Source organism: Colossoma macropomum, unplaced genomic scaffold, assembly GCF_904425465.1.
Source record: "Colossoma macropomum unplaced genomic scaffold, Colossoma_macropomum, whole genome shotgun sequence".
In the NCBI taxonomy this organism is placed as follows: Eukaryota; Metazoa; Chordata; class Actinopteri; order Characiformes; family Serrasalmidae; genus Colossoma; species Colossoma macropomum.
Genome location: NW_023494806.1, coordinates 1,689,940 through 1,705,501, shown reverse-complemented (window position 1 = coordinate 1,705,501; position 15,562 = coordinate 1,689,940). Strand labels below are relative to the sequence as shown.

The window sequence follows — 15,562 nt, the reverse complement described above, 5'->3', positions numbered from 1 at the left end:
TGCTCTATAGAACCCTTTTCAAAAAGGTTCTATATAGAACAACACATTCTCCATCAATCTGAAGAACTGGAAACTTTTATAAAAGAAATAATAAACTATTTAAGAAGAAACAGAAGGAAAAATCAAACAAGTGGTAAAGTTAAACGAATAAAGTGAGATGGTATAGTGGACTGATTGTGTGGGTGTCCAGAAAATAAAATAAATAAATGCATGCAAATAAAGCATAAAAAATTAAGAAAATAAATGCATATAGAACATAAAAGGAATAAAATAAAATTACATGCACAGAAAAATGCATGAAAGTAAATGAACGCAAACAAACACTACAAAACAATGCGTGAGAAATGGAGTGCATGCGCGCGCGTAAACGCGCCTCGCTGTGGGCGTAGAGCGCGTGGCCGCCCGCAGTAACGCAGTACGTGCGCGCCCCCGCTGCCCCAGGTGAGAGAGAGAGAGAGAGAGAGAGAGAGAGAGAAGTGGGTGTGTGTATGAAAGTGAGTGTGTGCGCGCGCGAGTGAGTTGTCGCGCGGCTGCAGGATGATGAAGGTGAAGCTCGTGGCCGCTTGTTTGCTGCTGCTGCTGCGGCTCAGCGCGTGCGGAGCTAAACGAGTGAGTAACAGCGCGCGCGCTCGCGCGAGTTTTGTTTTGCTGTTCTAGCAAAGTTGTGTCCGCTCGAGCTACTTTTTTGGTGCCTTCAGCCTCGCGCGCGTGTAAAGGCATTATTATTGAGCTGAGTGTTGCTTTTGGACCTGCTGCACTCTCTGCGCGTGCGCGGCAAGAGGCACTGTTCGGGAGTGTGTGAGAGTGTGTGTGGTCTTCTCGTGAGTGTGTGTTTGTGAATGTTCTCAAACGCTCCTCTGTTGATGGTACGAAGGAGCTCGTGCAGTGGAGGCTGTAAAACTGGGGCAGAACAATTTGGTGGGAAATATCAAATTTAATTGGCCAATAATTGCAATTATTTTCTGTTAATTAAGCTCCAGGCCTGTGTTTTTCCGTGCCAGCAAAACCTACATGACCACTGGAGGCTTGAACTCCAGGCTGCCAGTTAGTGAGTGGTTGTGATGTCACACCACATGGCTGTTTGGTTGCCTCTGATTGGTCTATATTATCGATATGCAGTTCACGAGCTCTGGCTGGACCTCAGAGAGCTCCCTGCTCCCTAAATAGTGCACTACACTTCTTAAAATAATGCTTGTTGCATCTAAACAGCAACAAATAGCTATTTGGGATTCAGCCACGTGCACAGTTCCCTACTGGACATGCTCACTGTCCATTTCTTAGCTCCACTGACCATATAGCTTCACTCTAGTTCTACAGTTACAGACTGTGGTCCATCTGCTTCTCTGCATACTCTTTTACCCTGTTCTTCAATGGTCAGGACCCCCACAGAGCAAGTATTATTTGGGTGGTGGATCATTCTCAGCACTGCAGTGACACTGACGTGGTGGTGGTGTGTTAGTGTGTGTTGTGCTGGTGCGAGTGGATCAGACACAGCAGTGCTGAGTGCAGCCAAAAGAATGTTATATCAGCAGTGCACAGCGTGAGAACAGACGCTCTCAGAAATAAAGGTACTAAACTGTCACTGGGTCAGTTCCCCTCCTGTCACTGGGGTGGAACCCTCAAGGGTCCATCTCAGTACCTTTAGTCAGGGAACATAACTGAACCATAATCCACTGAAATGATATGTTCTAAGCTGTACTGACTCCACACACCCCGTCTCGTCTCCAGGACTTTTATTTTACTGTTCTGTTTAAAACATTCGGTTATGAAAAGGAACAAATACGAACTTTTCACCTGGAAAAACTTATTTAAGGTTCACAATCAGACCTTAGAACCACTGTTGGAGCTTTGAGGGAACATTTACACTGTTTGTACATCGATGAACGAAAAATGTAACAGAACCTTTATTTCTAACAGTGTATTATTATTTTTATCTGTGATGTAATGACGGCTGTTATTGTCACTTCAGGGTAACCAGCACTGTCCTGCAGTTTATTCAGCACTTTGGGTCATGTGGTTCGGGTCAGGCTCAGGCAGAATTTTGTTGTATTCTGGTCAGTTTCGGACTGAAGACATGATTTTGTAGTTTGGGTTGGGTTTTTGGAGTTTTTTTCTGGTTTGGGTCAGTTTCAGACTCAGAACATGATGATAAGGTTTGGGTCGGGTTCAGGCAGAGTTTTGTTGGGCTCATGTCAGTTTCAGACTCGAAACATGAAGTGTTTTAGGTCAGATTCAGGAATTTTGGCCAGCTCGGGTCAGTTTCAGACCCAAAACATGAGGATGTAGTTTGGGTTGGGTTCTATCAGTATTTTGTCAGGCTCAGGTCAGTTTTGCACTCAGGACAGGATGTGATTTGGGTTTGGGCATAATTTCATCAGGTTTGGGTCAGTTTCACACTCAAAACATGATGATTTGAATCGGGTTTGGGCAGAATTTTTTCCAGCTTGGGTCAGGTTTGCCCTCAGAACATGATGTGGGTTGAGGTTCAGGCAGAATTTTGTCAGGCTCGGGTCAGATTCGCCCTTGTGGGTCGAGTTCAGGCAGAATTTTGTCGGGCTTGGGTCAGTTTCACGCTCAAAACCTGTTGTGGGTCGAGTTCAGGCAGAATTGCATTGCGTTGTGAAAGCGTTCTTCAGATGGATGGAGAATGTGCTGTAGACAGTTCTATATAGAACCTTTTTAAAAAATGGATCTGTATAGCCCCCACAATGGTTCTTCTGTTGTTTTGATGTCAAGTTTGTCACAATAGAAGAACCCTTTACCAAAGATTCTATATAGAACCACCTGTAGCACATTCATGCACATTCTCCATCAATCTGAAGAACCCTTTCATGATGCAAAGAACCCTTTAAACAAAGAGTTCTTGGGGTGTTCATGGTTCTAACCATTTTCTTTACTGAAGAACCTGTGAAGAACCATGTTTTGTAAGAATGTAGTTTTTAATCATTCTTTGAACTGGTTTAATATTGGAAGGATGGTAAAGTTAAAGTGGTCTTAAGGTGCACAAAAGTAAAAATGGACAAATTAAATAAAAATCGAATTAATATTTAGTGTTGGAGGATTTTCTGTTGAATATATTTCCTGTCTATGGGAAATCAATACCTATACTTAAGGGGAATTCCTCAGAACGAGATGTAAGCAGAGAGATTCAGAGTGGTTTGGTGTGAAATGGTTCAGATGTCTTTACAGTGGTGGTGGTGATAGGAACCAGGCGTCGCCATGACGACAACACAAATAGACATTTTATTTACTATCCAGAACCACCAGTGAACCTACACGAGTCTTCTGAGTTTATATGGAATGTTGATGATGGAAAATCTGGAATAATAAGTTTTCTTTGGGGACTATTTTGCCTCACAGCGCCCTGCATGTATCCCTCCACCATGAATGGAGTTTAAGTTCTCAAAACTATCATAAAACAGTGTCTCAGTCATCAGGCAGTGAATTCATAACCATTTCATGTAGGAACTTTCTGTGAGGGAGCTTTTAGAGGTGGACGTCTGGTTCCTATCAGCACCACTGTGAACAGTTCTGCCTCTGTAAGTGTGAAATGGACGTGTTACAGTCAGTCTCATCGTCCAGTCAGGAACAGAGATGCTGGTGGGTTGTGGTTTGGCGTGGCTTAATTCCGCCCATGTGTGGTAACACTGGAGGTTTGATCATTTGTTGTTGAGGAAGGGATTAGCATGTTTGAAAGGTGATTAGCCGATTCCCAAGAAGGTGCTTTTAATGGTCCGGCTTGTTCGGCTGCCAGCTCTGGCCATGCGGTCAGAATTTGAGTTTACCTGAGCTGACCCTTACCCTGTTTACTTTGTTAACTTCCTGGACAAACCTTGGATAAAATGCCGAATCAGCAATTGATTTAATGTTAATTCTGTGTTTAAAATAAAATGGATTGCTTCAAAACACAACATTTAACAACCAAATCGGCTGCAAGTGTCAGCGTTGTTTGTTCAGAGGTTGTAGTCAGGCTGTATACGGTGTTATTTAGATCTTTGGTACAGTGAATAATATGAAACTTGGCAGTAATATGAACATATGGAGCACCTTGTTATTGAAAACGGTGACCAAATATACCCAAATTTCCCTTTTCCCCCCTAAATGTAGTCAACCAGTCAAGACGTGTTTGGTGTCTGAAGTTTGCTTCTTTAGTTTTAGCATTGGAGCTACAAGGCTGATGTAGCTAACAAGTAATGGAAGTTGATGTAAACCAATTAGCATGGTGCTAACTGTGTGCCTAAATCATTGCACAGCTACATGAAACTGTGAGAAAATCTACCTAACACTGGGAAACTAAGTCAAATTCACGTTTATTTATTTAGCGCTTTTTACAACAGGTGTTGTCACAAAGCAGCTTTACAGAAAAATCCGGGTCCGAGCCCCCATGAGCGTCGCCAGTGGAGACAGTGGCAAGGAAAAACTCCCTAAGAGCAAAGAGGAAGAACCACTGAGAGGAACCAAGACTCAGAAGGTCCTCTGGTCCACACCGGATAATAACACGAGCAAAATGAACAGAGAATAAGATTTTACAACTAATATACTAACTAATTATATTAACTAAAACATTGAATATAGAGAAATGAAAAAACAAACCAGCTTGTCTTTGGACAGAAGAACCCAGGGGAAAGAGATACTCTGAATCTCAGGTTCTTCTCCTCGACACAGTTTGAAATCAGAGTGAGATTTAAGCCACTTTCTCCTGTTTCTGAAATTCGGCTCCTGAGAGATAAAACTGAGTGTGTTTACATGCACTCAATAATCCGATCATAATCAGATTTCTGCGGTTATCTGATTATTCAAATGGTCATGTAAACACCATACTCCTGGATTTTAGCTCAGTAATCAGATTTCTCAGTGCATGTGAACTCTTACTCTGTGTATCCGATTCGCGGCCGTGTGACCTTAACGTGACTCTCAGAGCAGAATTCATGTGCATTTTCCCTCTGCTCGTGCGCCCTCATTGAGCATTACCATGGCAACAGCGCCGAACAGACGTTAAAGCCTGTAAACGGTGGAAAAGCAGCTCATCTCACCTTTTTCTCCTTCGTCTCGCTCTAATAATGAAGCTGTGAGCTGATCAGAGTTAATGATCTTCTCAGCGAAGCTCGTTCTGCTCGTTAGTTTGTGCTGATGATGAACGTGATTCATTCACGTGACGTTACTGAGTAGGATGAGTTCATGAGGGTCATTTCAGGACACTGGTTCGTCACATTAATGACAGATTTGAATCACTTACCTAAACGAGTGTGAACCATCCTGTCAGAAAGATCGGATTTGAGCAAAAGATCGGATTTGAGCAACAAGGCTTGTAATGTGAACGTAGCCTAGGAGAGAGCTGGTTAGCATTAGCTTAGTTAGCATGCTAACAGCTCTGCTCACCACAGAACATGCTGGATTCTGGCTAATTGAAGCAGCCAATAATATCTGTCTGCAGAGCCGCAGAGCCGCAGGTTCACGCCAGCGCCGTTCAGCACATGCGCCAACACTTGTTTTGGTTTTCCTCTATGAGTTTTAGGCTGATCAACATTGCAGTCAAATCTGTGATTAATTTGCTTTGAGCTAATGTTATATTTTAAGCTTTAGGCTAAAACACACTCTGGTTTGAACACATACACAGATTCACCAGCTTAATATTACATGAACTACTTCTGATGTGGCTCTGGGTAAACTACTGGATTATGTAGACATAAAGCTCGATTAACTTACCCTTAATACAGGGCTTTATGTGAACACTTACACTCACATGTACAGGAATAAAACTTTACCTTAAACTGAGTATAATATGAAGTTTTAGGCTAAAACAAACTTTAGTTTTTGAACGTATCCTTGCTGAAAAAAAATCAGTACGCTCGTAACGCTTTACTTTCCTATAAGGACTTTGTTTACATGACACAGTCGTGCTGTCCTGCTGCGCATGAGCTCCACTGGCCTGAAACCGCTGCAGTAAAACTGCGAATGTAAATCTGCAGCTCTGCGGTTCTGCAGTCGGACTGTTCTCAGAGCAGCTGGCACTGAAGGGACAGAACTGAGAAGTTAAACATGTTCCGTGGTGTTTGGATCTGTTCAGCTGACTCAGCCTCATCTTAGCAAAGAGGCTGCGGACCCAAACGGAGCCACACACCCCAGTACAGCTCTGAGTCCGACCAGCCGCTGCTCTGTAGTGATGGGGAGTCGACTCCAAAAGTGTTCTTTGACTAAGACGGGTCTGGGAGTTAGGGTCGGCTCTTGGCCAATGAATCGACTCCATGTTAATTTAAAAATCATGTTGTGGTCGGCTTAAGGGAGAAAACCGTATTCCCAAAGCGTTTAGTTTACCAGCGAAGCCTGACCGTTTTGACGGCATGTTGCACGCAGTAAACTGATTGGATGTGCTTAGCATTTCTTTGCTTAGTTTTCAAGCTTGGCGAACACAACCCTGCTAGAATAACCGAGTTTTTCTGCCTATTCCATGCTAACAGTGCTTACCAGCTGCTGTAAATGCAAACTCTGGTCACAAAATGTGTTCGATATCTGCAGTTCACCTTAAGCATATGCATACGCAGCTCATGGTACGGAAAACTAAGCTCTTTACGGATACTCTTCATATTAGAGCTGCATTAAGCAGTGAATAGAAACGGACCAAAAACTATTTTTCATAGAACCCTGTAGAAAACTTCAAAAAAAAAATTCTGGAATGAAAGCGTTAAACGTGTTTAGCTGGTAAATGACTGTATTTTATTCTGGTTAATTTTCAGAAAACTATGTCTACATTAGTGCATTCTCAGTGCATTTGCCCCAGTTGCTCTCCACTGCTGTCTTCCTTCTGCATGGCCGCTCTGTGACCCGGTTAGCAAAAATTGTCTGGCCCACTTGTGGGCCACATACATAGATTCGTTCTGGCCCAGTATACGACTGGGTCCTTGGCCCAGATCTAGCCCACACACTGTGAAGTGAGTAGAACTAATGGATGTGGCCCAAATTTGGCCCAACTACATTCATACCAGAATTGGCCCACAGATATAAACATGAGGCAATACCATGTGAAGCTATACGCCATCTGGGCCAATTTTGGCCTGCATACCTAACAGCTGCCCGGTAGTCTACCAGCACTCATGTACGAAAGCCAGAATCGGCCCAAAACTGTCTGCTACCCAGGGAGTGTCATTATGATGTTGGCTAGACTGAAAGATGAACTATTTTTATATTGAAATCACAGTTTAAGAAGCAAAAAGATGCCATTTTATTTTAAATTATAGCCTGCACTCTTAAAAAAAAGATGGTTCTTTAGTAAAGACAATCATTCTGCATAGAACCTTGAACACTCAAAGACCCATCTGCATGCTTAAATGGTTCCTTGCATGGTGGAATTGTTCTTCATATTGATAGAGAATGTGTTGTGTATGGTTTTGTAGCACCAGAATGGGTTCTGCTATTATTACGATGTCCAGCTTGTAACAGTAGAAGAACATTTTGGTTCTGTATAGGATCCTTCTCAAGCAATCCGAAGAACCATTTCACCATGCAGAGAACTTTTTAAGCATGCAAAGGAGCCGTTGAGCGTTCATGGTTCTATATAGAACCTTTGTCTTTACTAAAAAACTCTTGAAGAACCATCTTTTTTTTAAGGGTGTACATTTGCAAAAACGTTGTTTTAAGTTTTAAGAGGGGAAATTAAACCTAGTCAGAGTTTGTGAAATGCCTGTAGATGAGTTAGACCAATCAGAGGCAACAAAACATCCATGAGTTGTGACATCACACCTATAACTTACTGGCAGTTTGGCACAGTACGTTCAGTGATCAAGCCTCAAGTTAAAAACGGTGGATATTCTGGTCTTCTTGGCCAAAATAAATCAGGCCTGAATCTCAATTTATTAAAAAAAAAAAAAATCGCAATTTAAATTGCAGTCGCGATATTAGCCTGAAAAATTGCAATTTCGTGTTTTGCCCAAATCTTTTATGCCTAATCCAAAGCAATTCCGAAGCGGAATAAGTTTGTGAATGCACAGTAACATTAGCCTGTCAGCCAAGCTTTTAACCTTTTTTTAACTCATTGGCATATATATGGGTGAACTACATTTAGGATGCTCTTATTTTCGCTGCCTCTTGAGAGTCGGAGTCCAAAAAAACCCAGAGTCGTGCATCCCTGTGCTCTGCTGGAACAAACGTGGATGACAAAACTAATATCTGAGAGAGCAGAGGTGAAGTGATAGAAAGCCAAAATCGAACCAGTTCTGTGGTGTTTGGGCCAAACATGCCGCACTGCACAGCACAGGCTTGGTTCTAACTAACTGAAGCTAAAGTGATGACTGTTTAGAGGCTATCAGAGAGCGTAGAGTCGAGTGACTGGAGTTGGAGTGAAAGCTGAAGTGTGTTCTGTGGTGAGTGTAACTCTGAGCCGCTGTCATGCTTCATTTTTCTCAGGTTTTGCCTGCTTCTGATTTTCCTCTCTTTCTATCAGCGCCACCTATCAGTGAGCTCCCACACCAATCAGTGACCCCTCTAAAATATATGTTCACCAAGCACTGTATTATGACCACCTCTACTCGTTTATACGATTATCAGCCAATCGTGTGGCAGTAGTGCAGTGTATAAAAGCATGTAGATATAAGCAGCAGGTTCAGGTAATGTTCACATCAACCACCAGAAAGGGGGGGGGGAACGTGATCTCAGTGATTTTGAGCGTGACATGATTGTTGGTGTCAGACAAGCTGGTTTGAGTGTTTCTATAACTGCTGATCTCCTGGGATTTTCACAAACAGCGTCTCTAGAGTTACTCAGAATGTAGAAATAAAGAAAAAACATCCAATAAGCAGCAGTTCTGTGGATGGAAATGCCTTGTTGATGAGAGAAGTCAGTGGAGAATGGCCAGACTTGTTCAGGCTGACAGAAAGGCCACAGTAACTCAGATAACCTCTCTCTACAATTGTGCTGAGCAGAAAAGCATCTCAGAATCCACAACACGTCCAACCTTGAGGTGGATGGGCTACAACAGCAGAAGACCACATCGGGTTCTGCTTCTGTCAGCCAAGAACAGAAAGCTGAGACTGCAGTGGGCACCAAAAGTGGACAGCTGAAGGTGGAAAAATGTAGCCTGATCTGATGAATCTCAAGTTCTGCTGAGACACACAGGTGGTAGGGTCAGAATTTGTTGCCCACAGCATGAATTCATGGACCCAACCTGCCTTGTGTCAGCAGTCCAGGCTGGTGGAGGTGGTGTAATGTGGTGGGGAATGTCTTCTTGGCACACTTTAGGCTCATTAATACCAATCAATCATCACTTAAATGCCACAGTCTGTTTGAGTCTTGTTGCTGACCATGTTCATCCCTTCATGACCACAATTTAATGGCTACTTCCAGCATGATAATGCACCATGTCACAAAGCAAAAGTCTCAAACTGGTTTCCTGAACATGACAGTGAGGTCAGTGTTCTTTAGTGGCTCAGCCACCAGATCTGCCTCCAATAGAACGATTTTGGGATGTGGTAGAACAGGAGCGTGAGTGTGTGAAGGAATGGCATGATGCAGTCATGTCAATATGGAGCAGAATCTCAAAGGAATGTTTCCAACGTCTTGTGGAATCCATGCTGCGAAGACCTGAGGCTGATTTGAGAGCGAAGGGACCCAGTATTAGTGTAGTTCCTAATAAAGTGCTCAGTGAGTGTAAATGAACAGAACGTGAATATTTAGCTGTTTAGATGTGGAACAGAAATTTGATGGGCCATAATCTTGAAATGCCGTCGTTATGCCTTATTACCGTTACACCACCCAACCCTACCCCTGATAACGAGAATATATCATCATATCGCCCACCTGTTAATGTTGTACCTCGATTACGATTAATGAACGACTATTTTTTTGTTTTGGTTTTTTTGTTTGTTTTTGTTTTTTTGCCCTCATAGTTCACTGAAAAGGTTTGTACTGTAAATATGCTCTGCATATCTATGTAAATGTAAATCGTCTCAACAGCCAGATCGGAATTCCCGCGACTTTTAAGTCAATCCAACTCGTCATTCATCATAATTTCGCGCTGCTGAGACCTCAAAAACATTTGGGGCTGATATTTCTATACAAAAATTAGAAGAGACTCATCCAAAACTCTCCATGTTTAAAGAGATTTCGAACTAAATGTCCGAACGCGGCCGCAGGAGAACGAGGCTGCGGCGTCAAAGAACAGTTAAAAGACTGAAAGCGAAGTTTAAAGAATCCGAGGACGCGAACCAAAGAAGTGACCACGCCCTTTTTACGGCTCGAACACATTCTGGGTGATGAGCCCAGCGGTCAGTCAGTGAAGCTTCATGATGGCTCCTGTGATGCTGGTGAAGATGAAGCTGATCCTCCGGGAGCGACTGGCGTTCGTTGGCGGTCGTGATTGTTTACCTCTGGATGAGCCGTGAAGCAGCGTGACGCTCTGTTCTTTTGGTCAGTTTAGGAGCTGATCTGTTCAGACTGATGCAGCATACAGATCACATTTAAAAGATAATCCGAACAGCCAAACAAAAAAAATCAGATTTGGTGAGAAAATCAGATTTGGGCCACTTTTACCTGCTGTGTGAACGCAGCCTTAGCTTCCACGTCGCGGACTGGACAGAGTCAGGAAAGGATTAACAGAATTTTTTAAAAATCTAAATAACCGACGTGGGCAAGTTTACGTCAGTTAGAGGTTCTGAATGTCAGTTTTGATTACTTTTTGATTAATCGCCCAGGCCTACCACCCGTAGTGTGCGTGTGTGGTTTCAGACTGCATGGCACGGTTGATGATGTTTTGGCACTCACTACTGAATTAGTGTGGAGAGAACTGTGTGGGTTTGAGATTCCTGTGTGCCATTCTAACCACTGTGTTCTTCCCGTGCTTTGTTTCTTGCCTGTGTGAGGTTTAATTGTGTTGGCTCTACTGGTTGAATCACATACCAAATCTGTGAATAATTTCTGTAAATGAGTCAGTAACCGACCATTGATAGCGTTCTCACACTCACACACACGCTTCAGTCCACAGTCCGGGCGTTCACACGCATGTGGGGGAAATTGCACTCTGAACTATGTTAATTGGTGCAAAACCACCAGTGTGGACCTCAAAACTGTACTGGCCAGTGAGACACATTTTTGAGTACGTTTGGGAATGTGATGGTTCACATCGCGTTTTAACATCACATATCTGAGACAAACACTCTAATTAAACAAATAACTCTTTCTAAACAGCATTGAGGTCTGGAGGGAAGAATTAAATTTTAGAAATAACTGCTATTTTGAAAGATCAAGGTCCTTTTTTTTAAGAATGGGCCATCAGAAATGGTCTAAAATTGGTGGAAGAACATATTCCTATATTAGCTCACATTTTAGGTTAAGAATGTGTATTTTTGTTCTCCTGTAAACTTATTACGTTTGAAAATAGTTGTGTTCGGACTGTGCTGAGCACAGCCTTCATTTATTTTATTTTATTCTAGTCATAATGGTTAATAAGTTCAAGTTATCAAAAGGAAACAAGCAAAAAACATATTTAAACATATTTAAACATACTTAACACAGAATCAAAGATGGGGGCAGGTTTGGTGTCTGCCAGGTCTTGCGGGTGGTTGTTAGGAGCCCTGTTTTCTCTGTAGCTCTTAATCATTTTTTGAACTCTTAAAAAAAATATTATTGACTCACCATCTCAGTAGACAGTGTGCAATATTTTAGGCTCTGTATCTCCATTTGTGCTGCAGTAACAGCCTCTACTCTTCTAGGAAGGCTTTACACTAGATGTTGAACATTTGCTGTGAGGATTTGATTGAGCATTAGTGAGGTCAGTACTGATGTTGGATGGTCGGTTCTGGATCACTAACTCATCCCAAAGGTATAAATCAAACAAAGTTTAAAATGAACTGGTTAATAAATTCCTGCGTTCATGAGTTTAAAGTTTAAAGTGAGCTTTTTTTAACTGGCTGTGTTTTACAAGCAAAGATTTTTGCTAACGAGGTTGAACGCATTCTTAATAAACTGAGGTGTTTATTCTCACTCTGCTCAACAATCTGATGAAAATCTCCGTTTACATGCTCACTACAAGTAGTCTGATCCAAAATTACATGCATGCGTAGAAAACTGCTTAGTGTAGACGTTACCATGACAACCAGCATCGCGTGAGTCCAGTCAGAGTGAGATGAGCAGCAGTGAGCAGTGCTTGTGTTTTTAATTGCTTTAAAATGATGTCAGACTCAGGAAAACGTCCTTCACATGTCCTTATTAAAGAAGGCCGAGAGGAAGACGTCGCGTTCTGAGACACATAAGCTGGACGTCCGTCCCACCGCCGTCTTTTAAAGACCAGAGCATAAACTTCGTCTCCTCTGCAGACCAGTTTCTGCTCCGCCATGTTGAACGGTGTAAACTTTCACTGTGACGCGACGAACATGATCAGAACGGACTTAAACTTTCCGATAGGGAATGTAATCAGATACAGGCGTTTACACGGATATTATTCTTCTGTTTAACTGATTATTTACAGGATTACCCACCTCGATCAGTCGGATAGACGCTGTATTCAGAATGGGCTCAATCAGACTAGCCTATTCCGATTGAGGTGTTTACATGGACGTGTTCTATTCCGATTTAGGATATCCGCTCCGATATCTGTTTGCTCTGATGTCCCATACAGCTTTCTGAAGTGTAGAGTTCTGAGGCCGTATTACAGAAACTTTTAAACTCTGAAATAGGGCTGATTTTTTTAATAATGCGATTTTTCTGACTAATGTTGCGATTATGGTGGTTTATATTTGAGGTATGAATTGAGGTATGGGCCTTTATTTTTGGCTAAGAAGACCAGCGTGTATATTTTCTGGTTTGAGACTTGAAGTGTTAACACAGCGCACACACAGTTATTCGTGGCTGTGATATCACAGCAGTTCACAAGCTCCATGTTATTAGGTAAAATTTCCCTACTTAGACTTGCATTAGGTCAGCGTTGTTGTTGATAATCGACTGTAAGGCTAATAAAAATTGTAGCTCCTGCGATTTGAAAATGCACTCCTTCAAATTGCGATTGTTATATAAAACCTATTAATCTTTCAGCCCTATCTGATGCGTCTCCATGACGACTTCAGTGCGGACTGAATTTCGGACAGTATCTATTCCAGAATAACAGTTCCTAACTTCATAATCTCATCATCAACTCCAGATAAGAAAACAGCATCACACAAACATCCTAACTAGACTAAACCTCCTCAGACGCTGCAGACTCGATCTCCACCGCCCCTCTGATCACCTTCGTGTGTTAATGTTGATGATGAAATATTACAGTGAAGGTGGTGAATAATGAGGAGACGGAGCTGAACGTTCGTCTGTTTATTAGGAGGAGTAACGTTAGCGCGCTCGGCTGGAGTGTTAGTGTGTGTTGTGCTGGTCTGAGTGGATCAGACACAGCAGTGCTGCTGGAGTTTTTAAACACCTCAGTGTCGCTGCTGGACTGAGAATAGTCCACCAACCAAAAATATCCAGCCAACAGCGTCCTGTGGGCAGCGTCCTGTGACCACTGATGAAGGACTAGAGGATGACCAACACAAACTGCGCAGCAGCAGATGAGCTATCGTCTCTGACTTTACATCTACAAGGTAGGAGTGTCTAATAGAGTGGACAGTGAGTGGACACAGTGTTTAAAACTCCAGCAGCACTGCTGTGTCTGATCAACTCAGACCAGCACAACACACGCTAACACACCATCAGTGTTACTGCAGTGCTGAGAATGATCCACCACCCAAATAGTACCTGCTCTGTGAGGGTCCATGGGGGTCCTGACCACTGAAGAACAGGGTAAAAGGGGGCTAACAAAGTATCAGAGAAACAGATGGACTACAGTCTGTAACTGTAGAACTACAAAGTGCACCTATATAGTAAGTGGAGCTGATAAAATGGACAATGAGTGTAGAAACAAGGAGGTGGTCAGAATGTTATGATCGGTGTATTATAACCTCAGAAAAGTGGAGCACAGCGCCCCCCTCCTTCTAATGCAGGGTAAATATGAACTTTATGCGGTAAATATTTGCATATCACCACGTTTTGAGTTTTCCACCTTGGACTCTGCGGAGCAGTGTGGAGGTGTCCAGCCGGAAAATTCATACGCAGCCGTTGAATTGTTTCTGAAGTCATTCTTTGTCTGGAGAGAGAGAGAGGAGTGAGAGAGAGAGAGAGAGGAGTGAGTGAGAGAGAGAGAGACTGAGAGAGCGAGACAGAGACAGAGAGAGAGAGAGAGAGACAGAGAGAGAGAGAGAGAGAGGAAGGAAGGAGTGAGTGTGTATTTGACATCACAGAGAAGATATGTGATAAGTGGAGGTGGCGTGTACTGGAGCGTTTTGCAGCTGTGTGGATGAGGTTCAAGGCTTCCTCCGCTCCACTTCTCCATTTCTCTTAAAGAGCCATCACCTCTTTTCCCTCTGCGGCTGCCGCTGCTCCCTCCGTCCTCTGCTGTGATCTCGCGGTTTAGTGCACCCTTTGCAATGTACATTCCAGGTGTACACACCTAAAAAAGGGCCTTCTTTAGTAAAGAAACTGGTTCTGTATGGAACCATGAACACTAAAGGCTTCCTTCCATCCTCAGAGTACCTCAGATTGATGGAGAACTTGTTTTGTTTGATTATATAGAACCTTTTTGAAAAGGGTTCTGTATAACTCCAAGAAAGGGTTCTTCCGTTACAGGCTTGACGTCGTCACTGCAAAAGAAGTCTTATTGGTGCTGTATAGAGCCGTGTACAGCACATTCTCCAGCCGTATGAAGAACTGTTTAACGATACAAAGAACCATTTAATCTTGCAAAGGCTTCTGTGAATGTTCATGGTTCTATATAGAACGTTTCTTGAAAAGGGTTCTATATAGCACCAAAAAAGGTTGTTCTTTTGTTATAGGCTTGACATCGTAACAATAGAAGACCTGTATTGTCATTATATGCTGTTACCTGCGCCTCCTTGTAGATTCATTATCGCTGCCTTTTCCATCTCAGGATAGATCTGTGGATGTTTTTTGTATATTTTTAGTTGCGTGTGCCTGTAAATAGGTTTTTGTATATATTCTTCTTCTTAAGAAATGCTGCAGTTGGTCAAATCTGGACTCTAAGGCCCAGTCCCATTTCTTGTTTCTACCCCTACCCCCTGTTTTCGAGTGTCTCCTTGTCCCTTAGACCTGAGTTACAGGGTAGTGGTTGAAATCCTCCCTCTGAAATGGGACCCTCAAATAAAAAGAGCATCACTTCATTAACAGCTACCAGCGCTGCTCTGTAGGCGACCCTGCCAGTCTGCAGTGACAGCAGAGGAGGGTAAAGTTCAGCTCCTCACTGCTGGGCTTTAGTTACATTTAGGGCATCATATGATCTTTAAAGAGGGGGGCAATTATTTATCACCCACCCCTAATTCTTCAGTGATATGAGGCTGAAGTCAGATATTCACCAGCTTCTGGATCGAAACTTGGCTAGCTACCGAGACGTTGGCTGCTTCTACTAGAGATTTGTTTTATGCTTGTTATGAAGAAAAGGACCATAATACACTGAAACAGCATTAAACTAAGCTCATTCTCACATTTGTGTGTTTCTTGACTGTTTTCTTTTTTTCCCATAACTCTCTGTTTGGAG

The 15,562-nt window shown here is 42.7% G+C and overlaps 1 protein-coding gene across 1 annotated transcript in view; it reads left to right on the top strand.

The window, feature by feature from the left end:
• Positions 1–486: 486 nt before the first annotated feature.
• The window catches only part of si:dkey-112e17.1, a 56,534-nt gene continuing 41,458 nt past the window's right edge, over positions 487–15,562 (top strand). The window contains exon 1 of the mRNA XM_036598625.1: positions 487–609. Coding sequence (XP_036454518.1) covers positions 538–609 — 72 coding nt within the window. The 5' untranslated portion in view covers positions 487–537. The remainder of the gene's footprint in view (positions 610–15,562) is intronic.